This window comes from Crinia signifera, chromosome 3 (genome assembly GCF_055691185.1).
Source record: "Crinia signifera chromosome 3, ASM5569118v1, whole genome shotgun sequence".
NCBI classification, from domain to species: domain Eukaryota; kingdom Metazoa; phylum Chordata; class Amphibia; order Anura; family Myobatrachidae; genus Crinia; species Crinia signifera.
In genome coordinates this window covers 17047835-17064230 of record NC_139219.1, presented here as the reverse complement: position 1 = coordinate 17064230, position 16396 = coordinate 17047835, and the positions used below count along the sequence as shown (strand labels likewise).

Here is a 16396-nt window from a genome sequence, read left to right as displayed (position 1 = left end):
ATCATATGCTCTCTATTTAACACATTTCACCTATAACTCAAGTTGCAATACAGGCATCTTTCATACAATTCTAACCATATTTCTCACAATACAAAAGTTCACACATTAAGGGGGCGCAGTCACAGTTTATTGCCAGGCAGCTACAAACCGGCAGGATCCGGTGAAATCTCTTGCTGCTGAGACTTGGACCGACGAGGAGAGAATACTGGAAGACTTGGTAGTTGTGAATTGAAGATACTGTGGAAGCAGAAGATTTGATAACGGAGGACACGGAAAGACTTTGGTAACTGTGGCTTTCAACATCGGGGTAACTACCAGAAGCAAACAGATGACAACGAGGATAACAGTGACTGGACAGCGAGCACGGCAAAGCACAGGTGACTGCACCCGGACCAGCATAGTGAGCGTAATCTCAGGACTGAAGCACTCAACGCAGGTAAACAACAAGAAGTACTGGCCCTGAGGCTGTGCACCTGGTTCCTTTAAAGAGAGAGAGGACTGAACCATAGCGCAGGAACTAAGGAGACTTGGGGCCAGATGCACTAAGCCTTAATAGTGATAAAATGGAGAGTGATAAACTACCTACCAATCAGCTCCTGCCTGACATTTTTCAAACACAGCCTGTAACATGGCAGGTAAGAGCTGATTGGCTGGCTGTTCATCACTCTCCATTTTATTGCTTTTGAAGCTTAATGCTACTGGCCTATAGTCTGATCTGGTCTCCAACATGGTACCCCCCTGTACAGGGGACACCTGCTGAAAACAGAGTCAGCCGCATCCAGCACCAGCACTCACCAGAAACATCAGCTAGATGGCTGACTCAGCCTGTCACCTCCTCCTGAGAAGTTGTCTGGTCAGTCCCATCTTACGATGCCGCTCGCCACCAAGCGCACACCGCCGGACGCTCCTTGCTCCGGAGGTAAGCCTCCGATATGGGACAGCTACCAAACAGCTCCATTTAAACAGACTTAATGACTGATTAGAAGATTGAAGACATGTGTGATGCTAATTCAAGAAAGCAATTTGTTTGACATATCACTATAATCCAAATGTTTATTATCCTTTCGAAGGGGTACCAACAAATCTGTCCAAGCAATGTCAGAAAATCTGAGAAGTAATCATTAATCTCTATTCACAGATTATTTGCTTTATTCCATAGCATAGCAAAGACAATACAGGTATATACTGTATGAGACAATAGATTTCAATTCATCACCTTCATAAGGGCTGAAGCACTGTTTCAATGATTTGTAAATGCTACACGTGACAGGATGTGAGTAGGGGAAGTTTATACATTAAGTTTGGTATATACAGTTATATAAAACCTTGATTGTCAGGTTTATACGTTAAATGCATTAACAGCACAGACATGTAGAAAGCTATCCCCAGATGTCCAATTTAACAATGAAACTGCCTTCAGGTTCACTTAGCCAGATGGAGATCAGCGCACACCATACACACACATGAGATCACTCACAGAGAATACCACTGCGATTTCTGTGGTCGGTGGGTTTGGCATTAAGAACACAACGGACATCTGTTTGTTTTGGTATTTGTAAGGTAAGTAAGTGGATTTATTTTCTGTCCGAGAGCTACAGGCACAACGCTGTCAGATGATATGTAGGAGAATCTAACTGCGCAGGAGGAGGGGCTTACTATAATAGGTGTACTGTATTTGTGAGGACAGGAGAAAATGTCAGGCGCACTGTTCCCGCGCACTGTTACTGAGAACTAGCGACACGCACTGTTCCCGCGCACTGTTACTGAGAACTAGCGACACGCACTGTTCCCGCGCACTGTTACTGAGAACTAGCCACACGCACTGATACAGCGCACTAGCCACATGTACTGTTACCGTATTTTAGCCACATGCAATTGCCATGCGCACTTTTAACACGCACTAGCCACGGTGACTGTTAGTGCGCACTAGTCGCGCACAGTTACCATGCACTAGACGCGCGCAGTTACCATGCACTAGACACGCGCAGTTACCATGCACTAGCCATACGCACGGTTACCACGCATTAGTCGCGCACAGTTACCATGCACTAGTCGCGCGCATTTACCATGCACTAGTGCACTGTTACCACGCACTAGCCATGCGCACGGTTACCACGCATTAGCCATGTGTACTGGTACCACACACTAGCCACGCGCACTGTTACCACGCACTACCCACGCGCACTGTTACCACGCACTAGCCACGCGCACTGTTACCACGCACTACCCACGCGCACTGTTACCACGCAGTAGCCACGCGCACTGTTACCACGCACTAGCCACGTGCACAGTTACCATGCACTAGTCGCGCGCAGTTACCATGCACTAGACGCGCGCAGTTACCATGCACTAGTCGCGCGCAGTTACCACGTGCACTGTTACCACGCACACTGTTACCACGCACTAGCCATGCGCACGGTTACCACACATTAGCCACGTGCACTGTTACCACGCATTAGCCATGTGTACTGGTACCCCACACTACCCACACGCACTGTTACCACGCACTAGCCACGCGCACTGTTACCACGCATTAGCCATGTGTACTGGTACCACACACTAGCCACGCGCACTGTTACCATGCACTAGCCACGCGCACTGTTACCACGCATTAGCCATGTGTACTGGTACCACACACTAGCCACGCGCACTGTTACCATGCACTAGCCACGCGTACTGTTACCACGCACTAGCCACGCACACTGTTACCACGCACTAGCCACGCACACTGTTACCACGCACTAGCCATGCGCAAGGTTACCACGCACTAGCCACGTGCACTGTTACCACGCACTAGCCATGCACACTGTTACCACACACTAGCCACGCGTACTGGTCCACGTGCACTGTTACCACGCACTAGCCACGTGCACGGTTACCATGAACTAGCCATGCGCACTGTTACCATTTCTGTCACTGTCACCATGTACAAATATTATATCTTTCAGTTTGCAATGTGGAGGAAGAGGCTTGGGGCCTGGTACCGAGTTGATCTCTGTGCATGGATATATAGGAGTTTTAGCACCCAGCGCAGATGCCACGTTATGCACCTTTGCCAAGGTCCGTCCTATTCTGCTCACATAGGCTCCTCACTGCCATTGCCACATTGCGTCATCTTTGGATCCAACCAGCCGTTTTACCATCATTTTCCTTCTTGGAGAAAATCACCTTCTGAGACCTTCCACCTGGCTCTCTACATGCTATTACAAAGCGGAGAAGATTTCACCCATTACCCTACACGGAGATCACAGCTTGTTCAGCAGTCCTAAATGGACACAAGACTCCCAAGGGACAAGTAGTGGTAAATATATCCATCTTCTAAATACGCTAATTTGCACCAAGTGGAAATCTTTTAAATACCTTCTCAGTTCAAAAAGAACTTTATTGGTCCAAATTGGGACTTCTTCACTTTACGGCACAAATAGGACGGATCCTTTTAACTTTTCTTATACAGTGGCATTCACTGAGGGCCTTGAGCTTTTACCTATATATATTTTATTGTTCATTTTGTCATTATATTGTTTTATATATGTTTAATACATTTTTATATTGATATTCCTCATTTGCAAGCGCTACTTTATCTCTCTTTTTTCAAATGGAACTTGGCCTATTCTGTTTTTGCATACAGTTGGGTATGTCAGGGTGGGAACTACACTACCGTTCAAAAGTTTGGGGTCACTTAGATATTTTGTTATTTTTTCAATGAAACGAACATTAAATTGGCTCGTGCACGTACCCTTGCGAATGACCCAAACCCCGCCTTGCGAATGGTTACCCGGCACCACCCATTCGCACACCAAACTCTTTTGCAAGGCTTACGAACTGATATTTTACATAAACATCCATTTGCAGGCCAGTGGGAACCTCCCCCATCTTGAATGATGGTATAAGGGTGGGCCAGACCACTGGAAATATGAGCTGAAGAAATGCAGGGAATTGGGCGGGCAGCTGACATCCGGCTATTTCAGCTGTCCGCCCCCTGCACGTGCATCACTACCACATTAGCATATTAGAGTTCCCGCTAGGCTGTTTTAGCGGGGCGCTGCGCCCTGCCAGATTTTTACAGGGCAAAATGCGCCCTGCCCTGCTAGCAGCGCCCCGCTAAAACAGCCTGGTGCCTGCCCTGGCTGTGTGCCTTAGACGGCGATTCCCAGCGCTTCCCCGGCAGCAAGGTAACTTCGGTAAGCATGGTAACTCCTTTAGTGACGGCGGCGACGGGCCCGCCCCTTTTAATGATGTTGCGGCCCGGGCACGCCCCTTTTGTGACGTCGGCTGCCCAGGACCGCCCACAAATGTGACGTTGGCGGGCCTGGTCCGCCCCCCTTGCGCTGCCCCCGCCCTCATTTCTAGAGAGAACACTACATATGTACGCCCAGGGTGCACACATATGCTAATGGCCCAGCCCAGCACCCCACGCCCCTCTCCAACCCCTGCTCACAAGACTGGGTTTGTGCACTCGGCGACCAGACTTCTCACTGGTTTCGCACAAACCCAGTGTATACACATGCGCAGAAATGCTGCTACACATCCGTATGCGCAAAGCATCGGTCCCTGTTCGGAATTTGCATCCAAGCGAATGAACCAGAATAAGGCCCTCTATACATTGGTAATGTGGTAAATGATTATATTAGCTGCAAACCTCTGGTTTTGAAGGAATACACTCTGCTATGGAATGGTCACACTCAATGCACCAACATGCAATTTCACAAGACCTGGCCGCTCCGCGATATTCTAGTGGGACATTTAATAAAATTTCTAGAGCTGAACATGTAAATGTGGGAGATTTTTATTCCTATGAATCACAGACTTTCCATGTACACTGTGATCCTAATTAACACTACCTCGTAAAGCGCTGATTCGATGAAACTTACAGTAGGGAGCTGCCAGTAAATCACCCAGAAGAGAATGCTTTATATTCCCGGTGGATAAGTAAATCGCATCATAACGTTTACTCACACCTCTAGTACATCTATACTGATGATATACATAACGCTCCATCACTGAGAAACACATCCTCCTAGGACAGTAGCACGGAGACAGACCTGCATCCAAGAGTATCCGCACCATTACCCAATGTCCAGGCCCGAGCACCTGTCCTACATAACCTCCACCCTTGTGCTATTTGGGAGTAGCCGGAGGAATTTAAAGTAGGGGTTGATAAATATTCTTTGGATACCGACATTTTTATTCTTTAACAATCTCACAGTAATGGCCATACACCCTGCAGTGCTACAAGATGAAATATAGGTATTCTGCTGATGTCAAGTTCATTAATCGTACGTGGGAACCTCACAGACTTGGAGGCTTCACATTTGGTAAACATTAGGTGTCTGCAGATTCAAACGCTTTGTTGCGATGGACAGAGATTAACTACGCCTATAATGTCATTGAAATAAGTAACGCTGCAGTAAGCAAGTCCAACAAGCAAAAGAAAAAATGTGCTTCGGTCAACAAGAAGGAGTCTCTCGCTTCCAGGGAAATTCCATCTCCAAGGAGATGCCTCCGTGTCTCCGTCCCACCATCCCGGTGCTACGTGTTCACAAAACTCCAGCGAAGTGGATTTCAGCTGCCGTCATTACACATGTTCATTATTAGGAAGCAGAAAGCTTTTCGAGTGTAACCACTTCAAATACCATCCCGTATGTCTGCAAGGAGCCTGTGAACGCCATAAAAAATAGGGACGACTCTGATCTTTTTATACTGCTACATGTGCTCCACATACTCTCTCCGAGCTAGAAGACGCTTGCCCCCCTATTGTTCAGGGATTAATGATCATCGCTGACCAATGACCTCATCGCTGACCAATCACGTTAATCGTGGGAGTGGGACAAACTACTGTTGTTGCGGAGTTCTCTTTGTGATGTGGGAGCCAGTCCGCTATGTGTGTCTATTACTGGGATTCCTTTATTTAACAACCCATTGCTGAGAAGTGGAGTCTGAAGACGACTTCACCCGACACTCTCTTGGCCACACCAGACATTCCCCATCTACAGTAACTCTGTCCCAACTAGTTACTTAACCAGTGTCCGTTCCTTCCTGCCAGTCTGTCCAAGCAGAATGTTTCCTTGTCATCGCTATGGGAAACCCTCAACACTTCCGTAACTAGGTCAGACACAACCCAAACTTTTCCAAAGCTACGTCGGGCACAGCCCCAGTGTCTCCTGGCATAAGCTCTCCCTCTCCGCACAGCCCAGTAGTTTAGGGAGTAGTCGCAGTCTTCGTACAGGAAAAGCATACTGTATGTGCACCTGCTCAGGTTCTATGTAAGACTTATGTCAGGTTAAGCTTTGTCCCGCATTATATAAACTCATTTCTATACCCATACCCGTCTCAGAAAAATCAGGCCAATGGCATCGCATATAACATCATGCGTCCTTGTTTCATTGCTTTTCTACCGCTCCGATCCATCAACATCTGCTGCATTAACGATGACCGCACAATGAATCTACAGTATATTAAGTATAGCAGCAAGAATCCCAGAAAATACTGTACAATAATACAAATACTGTCTGCGTGCACAATTAATATGATGTGTACACTGGTGTCATGTGTCTCAGTGATGTCATAGGTTCCTTTGTGATTTGATTGGCTGCATTTTCATGGGTATCCGGACTGCGGATTGACAGGGTTTAGGTTGACAATACCATGGTCGACCACTAGGGGTCGTTGGCGTCTAGTTAGGTGCCTATACTTGGTCGTCGGCGTTTAGATAGACAGTGACGCTAGACAGACGGGAGGAAGGCATCGATGGGCACCTGGTCGACAGTAGCAAGGTCAACACGTGGTTTTCTTGTTATTTTTCGTGCCGGTCCACTTAGTTCCTACTCTACTATCCAAGTGGACAGAGTGGGAATATAATAGTGTGCTGAGAGCCATACGCAGGGACACTATGCACATACACAGTGTCCACGGGCAACCCAGAGTGGGAATATAATAGTGTGCTGAGAGCCATACGCAGGGACACTATGCACATACACAGTGTCCACGGGCAACCCCTTGGACATTCGGCACCAAAAAGACGAAGAACCTGTGTTGACCTTGCTACTGTTGACCAGTTTCCCATCGATGTCCTCCTACCATCGATAAAGCATCACTAAATCTAGCATCATCTAAATGCCGACGACCATGTATAGTATATAACTAGACGCAGTCGACCCCCTGTGGACCAGGTCGATCCGTAACCATTTTCAAGACCCTAGGTCCCACCCTACAGGCCGCCTAATACACCCCCCACGCTGTGTAGATGACCTGCACACCTTAAAGACTGGAATTGGGAAACCCGGCAACATGTGACCGATGGCACAGACAGATGTTCTGCAGATTGGCTCAGAGACGGAGCACATTTTGTCACATGATGTTTTTTTTCCCCAACTTAAAAGAACATTTCGCTGTGTGGATAAAAACATCTTCAAAGAATAATAATTGAAACATGATTTGTAATATTCCAGTAACAGATCACCAGACTTCGGACATTCACAAACAGGAATTTACAGCATGAAATACACAAGTTTTCTATAAAAACCATAGGAGAGTCCTTCAGATGAACAGTGGGGGCGTATAACGGGGAACCCTGACACCTCAGTGCTGAGAACAGAAGATTCCGTATACGTTTCATAAGACAAACGTCAGAATGAAGAACCTTCTGCACCATCCCCGGCGCGGCCTCTCGCATGAAAAGGTCAATCCACCTCTCACTTTTACACCGGACCTTCCAAAATCCACATGTGTTAATGATCAGGACATGTCGTTTTTATGGAAAGCGTTTCTGCTTACGGGCACCTTGGGAATTTTCATGTGAACGAACAAGCGGGGTTGGGCCGCAACACGTTCTATTTCAGGCTAAAAGGCGAATCGCTCATGGAATACAGCTCTGCAGTGACAGTACACATTGGCAGGGCTGTCCTAATGCCTTAGGATATAAATAATTAACTATATTATGCCATATTCACATACGTAGTATAATCTCTTTCCAATATATTTGCAACCCCCCCCCCCAAAAAAAATATTTGGGTTTGGAAAATGACAGCTAGGAGCTGAATGGCTGCTGCATTATCACCTTCTGCTTTATCACTTCACCAAGCTTAATAATTCTGAACCCCGGTCTGCATTACACCCAATCAGAGTAGCGTCCCAGCCTGTAGCCAGACAGTGAACAGCTGCCGGTGTGCTGATTGGTGGAGGGCTCAAGCTATCTACCCAATCAGAGTACTGACAGTCATTCACTGCATAAACTGAGGTGCAGATTGCACATCTGAGTGAGACATATAGACAATGATGATGATCACTTGTTCTATCTCCTACAGCTTGGACCACCTCACCCCCGACTCTCCTCCGGTTGAATGCAGGTCTCATATCCGTTACACCATCAAATATTATACCTCGCAAAACCTTTGTTTTCCTTGTATTCCCTTTAGATTGGCCACTATAATACCTGAGCTCCGTATAAGAGCATTTCAATTTAATCTATAATCTTCTTCAGGGTAAAGGGACCTGTGTTTTGGCCGGTGAAGGGGGTCTGCGTTGTGTTCTGGTCAGAACTGTGATTGTGGGTTACATCAGTGGCCACATAATAAGCATGATATTACCATGTACTGTGGTGAACGCAGACTGTAGAACAATAAGAGCGGTCTCCCACCCCATTTGTTTTATGTAAGATTTTCCATGTTTCCAGAATTTAACACAATACAAAAACAACAAGGGTTTTTTAAATCCTCAGAAAATGACTGTTTTGTTAAACAGACTTGGTTTGGCATTTTAGTAAAAGCCGGAAAATGGGTCCTGGGGGTGTGGATGTGAAAGAGAGGGAGGACTTCAGCCCCAAGGCCTATTTCTGGTCATTAGACCTTCAGCCAGAGAGCAGGCTAAGCAGTGCCTGTAAGAGGCTGATATAATTGGCTGGCTCTGGACACCTGCAGTAATACTACTGGCTGCAGGATACCGCTCCGAGCACCTTGCAAGCTGCATGCAGGTAACGCATGACAGCGACTGTGCCTCACTGAGAGCACGGAACCCTGGGAATCCACAGGGCAACACTCACACACCCCTAGATGTTGCCCTGATGCCAAATGCCTGCACTTTCATACAGAAAGACAGCTCCCGGAACGGGCATGTTTGCGAGGTTATCAGTAAGGGGATAAGGTGCATTAGGCCTTGTGATCCCCTGAGATGTTCTCACCTCCGCTATCATCCGATTGGTGTCTCCTAAGAAAAGCAGGTTCAGGGCCTCCTCCTCATTTGTGGCTTGCTGCAGAGACAGGTTCTTCAGGTGGATGTTTTGGTCTGGGTCTTCCATTATGGTCACTTTCCTGTGTACGACAGAATTGACAGACAGAGGTCACAACCATCGCCGGGTCACACAGTGCTGGAAATCATTTAGCCAATATGTTCCATCCTCCAGCCAACTGACATGACTTCCAGAGAGAGAGGCTACAGCTGCTCTGGGAAGTATACAGCCACCAACCAAACCCCATCAGTGACTACTACCTACAGGACAGAATAAGGAAGGAAGGACTTGTATCGCTGTTCTGGCAATGCTCAATGGGCAAGATAACACCGGCCAGGAAGCGAATGGAGATTATCCTCTCATTACTAAGAAGCAGGGACATTCAAATATTAGGGATACATTTTAGAACCACTTGGCCCAACTAGTCTGCCCATGTCCATGCATACACTTACACATAGATTTCATTTTGTGTCATGAGCCAAATAACCTACCATTGTATCATTTTTAGATTTTGGGAGGGAACGGAGTACCCGGAGAAAACCCATGCAAGCAGGGGGACAATACACAGTTAGGATCGTGGTAGGAAACCATGTTTAGAGCTGAGCCAGTGAGGGACCTACCAATTTGCTATGCACCAGTGACATCACAGAGGAACAACCTGCTTAATATTCATGAGCCCTACCTAATAGGCCTTGATATTCATGAGACCTAATATTCATTTATATGTCCCGACTAATAGACAAAAGGCTTAATATTCCTAAGGCCTGGCTTACAGTGTGGTGGCTTGATAGTCAAGAGGCCTGACTATTCATGCGGCTTGACTAATAGTAATAAAGCTTGAACTACATTTGAAAGCCTTGAGGCCTAAGTAATACTCATAAGCCCCCAATATGATTCATGAGGCCAAATTAATATTCATGAGGTGATAGTTCCTAACGAACCGACAGGGTACATTATCATGAGTCACAAAATGGCTGCCACGGTGGTGTATGGGACAGACGCATTTACTTCTTTTACAAGAGCAATAACATTCCCACTTTTAAAGAATATTTCATGTGAATTACGGTAAATGAGTGCAGAATCTGCCTGTTTATGATAAGGCGCCCCCTAGAGGTAATAGCATGTTGGACTTTTGGAAATGATATGTTCTTAATAGAAACCAATCCCATTTTATAAAGAGGGCACGTTTCCTGCCTAGCACGCACAAGGTACCGTATAAATCGCTCCTTTGCCTTCATTGTATTTGAACAATGCGAGCTCTGTGCAGTTTGGTCTTTTCCTGTACAAGGTTAGGAATTATAGAGCAGGCTGTCTATTGGAAGTCATGAGCAAAACTGGGCCATGCAATGTCACGCGCTGACTCACTAACAATGCCAAGTAACATTCACCTGTGTAGGTCCTTACGCTGGAAATCTCATAGCAATACAACCCCGTGATCGTACATCTGTCACTGAGCATGCTCATAAACCAGGACGTGCCCATTCATTGCTCCCCTGCTCATCAGTAACACACTCTATAAATAAGCCTTAAGCTGGCCATACATCTACAGATCGATTGTCAGATCTGGCTGGTTGGAACAAAATCCTGGTAGTATCTTGATGACAGTTTTTACAGTTTTCCAGCATTTCAAAGCAAATGGTCAACTGTCATTTGCTCTCATCCATTACCAGGATTTTGTTCCAACCAGCCAGATCTGACAATCGATCTGTAGAGGTATGGCCAGCTTTAGACCGATATTCAATTAGGACCAAAAAACAGAAGTTTTTTCACAGATTTTCCCGATGTTTCACCAATGTTTGTTTTGGGCTATCGGATATGGAAGCCCGAAAAAATTTCCCCCCGAAAACACACGGCTTCTGTAAAACCTTTTGCTTGAAAAATCACTGCTATAGTCTGAAAATGGGGCTGATTTCAGAGTTTATGTTTCCCCTGCCTGAGGCAGATGAAGTGACACCTGCTGGCTGATCGGGGCTAACAGAATAGCCCCACGCCAAGAAAATTACCACCGATTATTAATAGTTGAGATAGGAATCTTTACAACTGGTGCAATTGCAGGGGTAGCTGTAAGCACCCCCCAATAACATAGCATAGTCCCAATGTTCCCCTCCCCCACCCCCATAGCAGTGCTTCTTGGCCTGTATCCAGATTGCGAACCGATCACCTTTAGGTGGACAATGCCATCATCGACCACAAGTCCAAGTGGACATGGAGTTAGAATATAATAGTGTGCCAAGCGTAGTGAGGCACCGTGCCTGAAGTGTGGGGACACTGTGCACATACACAGTGTCCACAGGGACCCCTGTGACATTCGGCACCAAAAAAACATGAAAAACTGGTGTTGACCTTGCTACTGTCGACCAGGTTCCCGTCAATCATTCACAGGCGTCGATCTCCCATCACTGTACATCTAAAGGCGGTCGACCAAGTTTAGACGTCTAACTAGATGACTTTATCTAATGCCTGGTACACACCAGGACGACTAGGGCCCGATCCCCTCAATCTAGATCCAATTCCGACCAATTGGATGTAGATTGTAGGTAGATTGGGTCCTTTTTTTCCCTGTTCTGGTCCGATCCCGATCCGATGCGCGGCCCCGCGGGTCGGTCGGTCGTTATTCAGATCCTACCTGCTGCAGGTAGGATCTGAAGATCGACCATACAGCCGGGTGCGGGTCGCCATCGGATCGGAGCCGCTCACGGTGCACATCGTGAGCGGGTCATGCCCCCCCGCGTCACCGTGAGCGGGTCAGACGAGACACTGACGACCCGCTCACGATGTGCATCGTGAGCGGGTCGTCGTGGTGTGTACCCTACATAAGTCTATGTCTGCACCCAACATACTAAAGGTACGTACACACGGATAGATTTGGTAAAAGTTAGACAAAAGAAAGAAGAAAAAGACTCTCTGTTTTTCGGGGCACTCTTTAGTAATTGATAGCGCAGGACAATCCCTGCGTATCCGGAATGGTCAAAAATTTTTTTTTTTTTTTTTTTTATATAGGATGGGAAAGGGTTACACTAGGTTTAACCTGTTGGGTACATAGATGGAGAAACAATGTCTCTGGTAGTAGAATAACCGTGAATATTTGATCTAGTTTACACAATGTACAGGAGGCTGGGGGAGTTCATGAGGAATTCCCCTCATTCTCCTAGTGAAAAATGGGTTTCTTAAAATATAACTTTTAATAATGTATTACTTAAAAAAGATTACTGGACAAACATGTAACTTGAACTAGACACACATACATAAATAACATAAAAAAGGAAGAAGAAAAGCGGTGCACGATACGGTATTTAACAATTTCCGTCGTAAGATACTTAGTGATTGCCACAGAGGGCAGATACGTACACCGTTTGTCAATCCTTATACAAATATAAATATAAATATCCCGTCAGTAGTGAAGTTTCGCCAAATACAGATCTGGGATATCAGTTTAATCGATACTATAAGGGTGCTTCTTTATGTTCACCCAAATTCTGGTATCCGCTAATCTGTTGGTGTCCCACTAGTGCAGCCCGTAAGCTGGATTCTGGTGGATCTCAGCCTAGGATGGCCAGCTAATTGTAAGCTATCCCTAGGAATCTAAGAGGTAGGGTTCTGATGAAGGAAGAAAGATGCAAGAATAAGTGGGTGATCTGAGGATTCCTGTGGGGGTGATGTGAGGTGTTCCCAAACCGACTTTATATACCTTCAACAGACAGGTAGTGGGATCTGGTCAGTTCACAGAAGGTCACCCTTCCTGACTGGCAGGTCCCTCGAATCCTGTGGTCAGCTACCACCAATATAGATCGTGTGGGCTTTCTAGGTATTGTGGGGGAGCACCTCCCCTCCAGGTCTCGAAAAAGTGGTGATTGGCTCTGTATGGGCCCTTGCGTGACAGGCGGCTGCTGCCCAGCTTTATATACCTTATAACCAGACTGGAAATTAATACATGTTATCCGAGGAGGTCTCCCTTCCTCAGAAAATGTTTTCGAACATGCCTGGCAGGCTGCCACCAGTTTAAATTAGGTGGGCCCTTTGGGGTATTTGCGGGTGAGCGGGCCTGTGTGCACAGCAGGGGGGTTCCTAAATAGGGAGCCAATAGATAAGGGTGCTGTTGTCCAGTTCTCTCCCGCGTCTCCCTGTTGAAAAGAGATTTTCCAGTACAGGGAGATACTGAGGGGTAGAGACTGGGTAAGCGACCCTGAGAAAATAGATGAAAGAAAGTGCTGGTGTGGCACGTTGCTGTCCTCCCCTTGTGGCTGACCACAGAGGTGGGGGGTGAGTGCTGCCTACAGTTTAGAGACCAGCCAAGACACCCACACACCCTGAAGAAGCCTCAGCAGGAGGTGAAACGGTCGTTGGTGGAAGTGGAGTGTCGCCATTTCACATACTATTCCCCGCAGCCAGAGCCAGCAGCTACCAGGACCCTACCAGCACAGCGGGCGCGTCAGCGCGCTGTGAGTTACTGTTTATTCGGCACCTGGCAACACAGGAGCAACGCTCCCACGGACGTAGTTCCCGCAGTCTGTAGATAACAGCCGCCCGGGTCCTCCGGTCACAACGAGCGCACCAGCGCGCTCAGAGGTATTTGCACACATACTGATCCCTGCTAAGGGACAGCGGCACTGTGAACTCTCAGGCAACCGCTCATCCCAGCATCAGGGCATCACCTGTAACCTTATAACGCGGACATAGCAGCAGCTTTTTGAAAGTCTGCTTCACTAAATTAACAGTATCTGGAGATATTTACTGCGCACACACCAGGAGATATTCAATTGATTTGCATATTTAAAACTCCTAGAAAATCTGCTCCATTAAATTAACAGTACCTGGAGATATTTACTTCGTATACATTGGGTGTTAATTAACCGGCTTGCATATTTAAAACTCCTATGCTGTGTCTGTATCCAGTGGCAACCTAGGTGTTAATTAATGAATCTGCATTGGTCACTGTGAACTCTCAGGGAACCGCTCATTCCAGCATCAGGGCATCACCTGTAACCTTATAACGCGGACATAGCAGCAGCTTTTTGAAAGTCTGCTTCACTAAATTAATAGTACCTGGAGATATTTACTGCATACACACTAGGAGATATTCAATTGGTTTGCATATTTAAAACTCCTAGAAAGTCTGCTCCATTAAATCAACAGTACCTGGAGAAATTTACTGCGTATACATTGGGTGTTAATTAACCGGCTTGCATATTTAAAACTCCTATGCTGTGTCTGTATCCAGTGGCAACCTAGGTGTTAATTAATGAATCTGCATGTATAAACCCTTATGTTATGTTTTCTCTTGAGTAACAAACAGCTATAAACGCTGTACCCAAGAGTCTTTGGCCCACTGTGATCATACTATTTGTTTCAACTCGCTATAAAATTGTATCCAGCTGTTACCCACATGTAGCGCATTTAAACGCTCAAAAAATACACTGTTTCTGTGATCTCCAACGTTTAAACGTCTATGCTGTGTCTGTATCCAGTGGCAACCTAGGTGCTAATTAATGAATCTGCATATATAAACTCCTATGTTGCGTTTTCTCTTGAGTAACAAACAGCTATAAACGCTGTACACAAGAGCCTTTGACTCACTGTGATCATACCATTTGTCTTAATCTGCTATAAAATTGTATCTAGCAGTAACTCATATGTAGCGCATCTAAACGCTTTAAAAATACAATGTTTCTGTGACCTCCAACGTTTAATAGCAGTGTATCACCCGGAACAGTATTTGGACTTATACAACATACAAAATAGGGAATTTCCAAGTCTCTGGCGCAAAAGCTTGAAAACGATGGATCTAGAGGTTTTCAGGGATCTCCACAGTTCTCAAGGGAATTTCTCAAAAAATAAAGAAAGAGAATATCAGTAACGATACTGACTATTCAAGACTCAAGTATGGATTACAGGGAGGAGATGGATAGATGGGCGTACCCCACTCACGGTAAGTAGCTCTATGTACAGGTACGTAGCGGTTTCTTTGCCTTTGTCTCTCCTTCTTTCTTCTTTCTTTCTCCTTTTTTTCCTCTTTTTCTTCTTCTTTTGTTTTCTTTGATTTCTTAAACCGGATGGTTTTTCACTCAGTGGTTTAAGTGAAAAATGTGGGAATAGAGAATCAGGATTAGTGCATTCGGTCAGAAGTTTTTCTAAACACCCCGTGCAAGTAGAAAATGGTGATGCTCGTACCTTACTCACCCGAAAGAAGAGTAAGATACTTATATAAAGGTATCTTTATAGGTGTATATAACCAAGGAAAGAATGAAAGTGCGTACCGCACTTACGTGTCTTTATGATTAGTCTCCACCCGTAGCGTGTGCTTGGCTTGAGATATAGGTTCCGATGTCACCGTCGGGACCAATATTTCTCAGTTGAGGTGTACATAGGTAGGTAAAAATAATAATACAGTATGAGTGGGTGAACTAAAATATTAAATGACCTCTATATAGAGAGGATAAGTGGTAGAAGGAAAAGTGCCTTCAAAATAGAAAGAGGTACTGGTAGCGTACCGTGACTCACACTGTGATGTGTGGATAGATTCCCATAAAGGTTTCTTTTTTAAGGAGAAGTTTTCACCGCTTATAGTGTTTATATATAAATCACATATGTACCCTAGAGATTTTCATTGAGCAAAAGATATGCGTACCAGAACTTACAATGAAGTAAGTATGTTTCCACCTATCGCGGTGTCTTTTGCTCACAATGGAGATCCCCAAAGATTTTCTTAGCCGAAAAAAAATGTTCTCTTTTCTTATAAAAAGGTTTCTTTATTGTACATTGAAAAAATTCATAAAAAAATCCTCCATCCCAACAATGGAAGGATCCGATACAAGTCCCAAATATAGCAGCAAAAATTCACAATGATCCCAAAAAAATACCAAAAAAATAAAAATAAAAAATAAAAAATATTTTTTTTAAAAAATATTTTTCTTAAAAAAATTAAAAATACATACAGAAAGTCCAAAGTGTCCGGAGTTAGATGAAAGTGGTGATGGCTGCTCACACTCCACAGAAATAGTCGACGCGTTTCGGTGTCCAAGAGCACCTTTTTCAATTGGGTGTTAATTAACCGGCTTGCATATTTAAAACTCCTATGATGCGTCTGTATCCAGTTGCAACCTAGGTGTTAATTAATGAATCTGCATGTATAAACCCTTATGTTATGTTTTCTCTTGAGTAACAAACAGCTATAAA

The 16396-nt window shown here is 45.4% G+C and overlaps 1 protein-coding gene across 2 annotated transcripts in view; it reads right to left on the bottom strand.

Annotated features, from left to right (window-relative positions):
- The window catches only part of KIF6 (kinesin family member 6), a 253176-nt gene that overhangs the window by 180368 nt on the left and 56412 nt on the right, over window positions 1-16396 (bottom strand). For both annotated transcript variants that reach the window (XR_014471556.1, XM_083175408.1), the window contains exon 6: window positions 9176-9305. Coding sequence is in view for 1 of the 2 variants with exons in the window: in XM_083175408.1 (XP_083031534.1) it covers window positions 9176-9305 (130 nt within the window). In the remaining variant the exon portion in view is untranslated. The remainder of the gene's footprint in view (window positions 1-9175; window positions 9306-16396) is intronic.